Source organism: Pterocles gutturalis, unplaced genomic scaffold, assembly GCF_000699245.1.
Source record: "Pterocles gutturalis isolate BGI_N339 unplaced genomic scaffold, ASM69924v1 scaffold19604, whole genome shotgun sequence".
In the NCBI taxonomy this organism is placed as follows: domain Eukaryota; kingdom Metazoa; phylum Chordata; class Aves; order Pterocliformes; family Pteroclidae; genus Pterocles; species Pterocles gutturalis.
In genome coordinates, this window is record NW_010128650.1 from 2,720 (window position 1) to 7,146 (window position 4,427).

The 4,427-nt window shown below is 45.7% G+C and overlaps 1 protein-coding gene across 1 annotated transcript; it reads right to left on the bottom strand.

Moving 5' to 3' along the window:
• Nucleotides 1–261: 261 nt before the first annotated feature.
• LOC104466329 (rho GTPase-activating protein 22-like) lies at nt 262–4,067 on the bottom strand (the record flags this gene model as incomplete). The annotated part of the gene is made up of 2 exons (XM_010079713.1): nt 262–1,169; nt 3,946–4,067. Coding segments are annotated over 2 exons (1,030 nt in total), but the record flags the coding sequence as incomplete, so codon positions are not given.
• Between the last annotated feature and the right edge of the window lie 360 nt (nt 4,068–4,427).

Here is a 4,427-nt window from a genome sequence, read left to right on the forward strand (position 1 = left end):
CAGTTATGATTTCCAGTGAAAACATAGAGTGTGAAATATTGGAATTCCCTATGTGGTGGAAGTCCCATTTTTTTTATCCTCTCTTAGATCAGTGAGACAAAAGTTTGATTCAGAGAGCAGTGAGGAAAGAACAGAACCAAATCTGCTATCTCCTGAACCCAAACTCCAGGTCTGAGAACCTGATACGCTTGGTAGCCCACACCCATGTTCAAACAGGGGTAATGCTGACAGACAACTTCCTTGTCCCCCCTGCAGATGACATTACCTTTTGATACTAGTCTCATACTCAGTCCTCTGTTTGCTCAGTTCTGTCTTTAGCTCCACCACCAAGCTCTGCAAGGCCCTGGAGCATTTGGCAGAGTCTCTGGAAGCTGCAGCCAGGTTGCTCTGTTCACTGCTGTTGCTGCTGCATTCTTCAAACCTGTCGATGCTGTTCTCCAGATCTGCAGTCTTAACGTCACTCTGGGACAGTGAGCCCTGAGTTACCCACTCGGTTTTGAGAGAGCTTAAAGCAGAAGAGTCACTGGCCCGGCAGGCTGGGCAGCTGCTGACGGAGTCCACCACGGAGATTTCACATGATGATGTAGACCATGTGGTGCTGGCCATACTGTGTGTGCTAAGGGAGAGGCTGGACGAGGGGACATTGTCATAAGTGGAGAGTCTCTGGGAAGAACAGGAGTCTTTAACTCGCTCCCCAGAGGCTGTCCGGCGATGGCCTCGGAGAGAGTACAGTCCATTCATCAACCAGTTCCCACTAGAGGAGAGGTTGGGGATATCTAAGGACGAGCTGCCCAGCTTTGGACTCGCAGACCGTGCTCCCTGCTGGCGGAAGGAGTATTTCCACGGAGGCAGTGTCTGCACTCTCTTGTTGGGGCTGGTGGCAGGCTGAGTCAATTTGCCACTGTGCTCTGAAGGAGTGTTTTTCACTGCAGGTCCAGGAGTGGCATCTAGTGCCACAGCATTGCTAGAAGGCAAATCAGTGGGGCTGGGAACGCTGTTCTGCACCCTGCTGTCCTCCCCGTCTTCCTCCGAGATCCACTCCACAGTACTGCGCTGAGGCACAGGTCTGATTTCCAGTTGGCTCCCTGGCACATCTGCCTGAGGAACAGCAAAGATTCTCCCCTGTTCACTTATCAGCACTGTCATCAGATGCTGAACTAGTGAGGTGCCTGTGGGGAGAAAACAAATGGAAGAAGTTGACGAGACACAGAAGACCTCAGATACTCACTCCCTGTCTGAGACGGCCTGTGGCCACAATGCACTTTGATGGGTCTGCACAAACAACTGTCTGGGCCTTTTTGTACAGGACTGCAAGAGGCAGGAGTCATTCCCTTTGCTGGAAATGGGGACTGTGAAGGATGCAGATGTCAGTCCAACTCATGAATGTAGCTGACTATCAAAGAGTACAAATGATCACTAGCAGTGACAAACTGGCCTGCTTAAGGACATCTCTGAGGATGACAGAGGAGGACACCTGGAAAACGGGGCATGTCTGTACCACAGCAAGGCATGGAGTTCAGAGCCAGCATCAATTGGTGTGTACATCCATGCAGGACAGCCCTGTGCAGAGATGCATCCTGGATCCTGAATACACTAGCCTATTTGCTGGGATGGAGCACCTCTCTCTCTGGCTTCCAAAACCATCAGGTTTCCACAACTACGTTTCACTCAGTTTCATAGCCTTAACGGGCCCAGAACTAGTGTTTATTGAAGAAACAAAAATTTCACCACAGGCCTTCTGCTGCTCTCAGTGCATAGAGAAACTTGCAGAAAGTATCACAGCTGTATTATACATGCAGCTGCAGAAGGTGTACAGCAAGTAGAGAAAATACTTGCAGTTACTTAAATCCACAGAAATGAGTTGTCGTTCTCCAGTAGTGGAGTACACCATTATGAACTAGTAAAGAACACCACTTACACTTACCAAACCAAATACAAAGAACTTCCTACAGAAGAAGAAAACCTTAAAAAGAGCAAATATGTAATTAATTCTATCTTCAGTCATTGTCAGAAATAGAGTAAGACTAACATATTCAGGGGTTCAAGATAAGAGCCGGAATTTAATAATGAGGTTTCAGCCTGATAGCAAGAGTTACTGAGCTCACCTATATCTATTTTATGTCTGTGAGTGCAGGAAGAGAAATAAACCTCTCTGGAGATAAATAAATATCTGGAGATAAATTTAGCTGTCAAATTTCAGATATTTATATTTGAAAATCATGGTTTAGATTTGAAGAGAGACACAATTAAAGTGCTTTTTGTTAAGAACTGGCAGCTGTATTTTTCTTTAGCAGTTGATTTAGCAGATCCGTATTACTGTAACACTAGAAAAAAATTATTGAGAGTCCACTTCTCCATTATTTCTATTTAACCATTCTTCTATCCTCAACTAACAATAAAACAAAACGTTCCCAGTCCTGTTGCTTATAAGTGTAATGAATAAGTCTAAAAATCCAGTCTCTGGATCCCCATTTTTCTACAGTTCAGGTCTGTGCTGATACAGAATTCCAGGTCATGTCACTACCATATTTTCACATGATTAGGAGACCATGAGATCACAGCATCTGTGGCACCTGTGCACCTATACACAGTACAAGCACCTCTGCCATCAGCTGAACTGCATCATTACGTGCTTGAGGTGAACTGAACCCAAACTTGTCATCTGTACCAACTAAACAAAAAGCATGTTGCTGGCCAATGCTGCAAGAGCCGTGTCAACGGGGGCTAACTGGCCACTAGGGGAAGTCACAGCATCACACAACAGGTCGAGGTTTCAGCTATCCGCACCTTTGTGATGTTGAATAACCCAGCATCTGCTCCTGCACTCCCTTTTTCTCCTCCCCACATTTTTGTATCTTCTAAATCTTCGATGGGGTCGCAAAGCTACCCATAATAATATGCCCCACATCTCTGTGCCAGGCTTCAAGTCCCTGAACAATTATAACACATTGGGCCACGCTCTGAAGTTGACCTGTACCTCGTAGTGAGTTGCCCTCTGTGGGGCACACATCTGCAGTGCCTTTCAGAGGTCACTTGTGCAGAGCTAAAGGCGTTGCTGCTGCTAAGGCATGATAATGCTGGCGTTGTGTGAAGGATTTCCATCATGCAGGACACCACGTCAGCTGTCCCAACAGCCAGGTAGCAGTGTCAGGGCTGAGTTCAGACATCCTGGACATCTCCATCTGTACCTAATGCTGGATGAATCCATTGGTTCTTTTTGCAGGCTTGACAAGATCCCACAAAACTTGATGCAAAGACCCTGCTAAAGCTTGCACCACAGTAGTTATGTTCCAGTGCCACCTGGCAGAGGGGCAGTATCCCAGCCCTACTGTCAGCCATTGAGAGATCATGCCCTGGCCATTTCCTGACCCGTACAGAGGTAGATAATTTTCAAGCTTCAGATTTTTACATCCCAAATTAACAGTGATTTTCAACTTATTCCTTGGGTTCTGTGAAGTTCTGACCTATACACAGCCTGCTTAGAAGACAACACTTCCAAGACACCTAGTTATCGTCACTGTGGCACAGAAAAAACTACAGTGCCTCTTTCACTGTGGACTGGATGTGCTTTACAGGGAGCTGTCTAACCACTGAAATGCACCAAAACTAAATGACAGCAGTTTGGTACTTAAACATGGTCCTTCTGAAGAACATTCCAGCTTTCATTTTAGCGGTGGGTTCAAAAAAGAGTTTCACATAATAATTTACAACAGGGCAGAGGCATTTCCATGTGGTGGAGAGGAGAAATGCTCCCAGGCCAGTCATGAGTGGGACAGCAGAGGCCAAGTGGTATATCCCTTCACAGGCGCTGATGAAAGGGGTTGTTTGACTTGTTGCTGACTGTGCAGTCAAGTGATACAGGTACCTACGAATGTATGACTTTCAGCATACTCTCACAGCTCCAAAAACACAGGTGGTATGTTATCTCACAAGAGTAGTACCTACCTTCCATCATGGTCACTGGATCTTCCATTTTGGGCCGTAATATATTTGGTCCAAATACTGTAGCCAGATTCTGGACACTCATCTTGTTAATGCTTGAGTGAGCCTGAACTTCATCAAGGAACCTTGAAAAGCCCCCCGAAAAAAATCAAAGGAGGAGAGGAATAATAAGTAAATCACTTCTCATACTTAAACTGAAGGCGTTCTGGGGCAGAAACAGTTTTGTCTTGTGTTTGTACAAACCTGATACCTGAAATGCTTCTAGGGACTAATGCAGCTTAGATACTCAGGAATAACCCCAAATCCTTTCTGGTGTATAAACATAAGGGGACAGGATGGTTTCTGCCAAAAGTACCAGCCTACCAGGGATCTAGCCTTCTATCGGGTATAAAAGATCAATTTTCACGTTCTTATAGGAGTTCTCCAATTACACAGATTGACTTCTGCCAGTTTTCACTTACAGAATCACAGAATCACAGAATCAC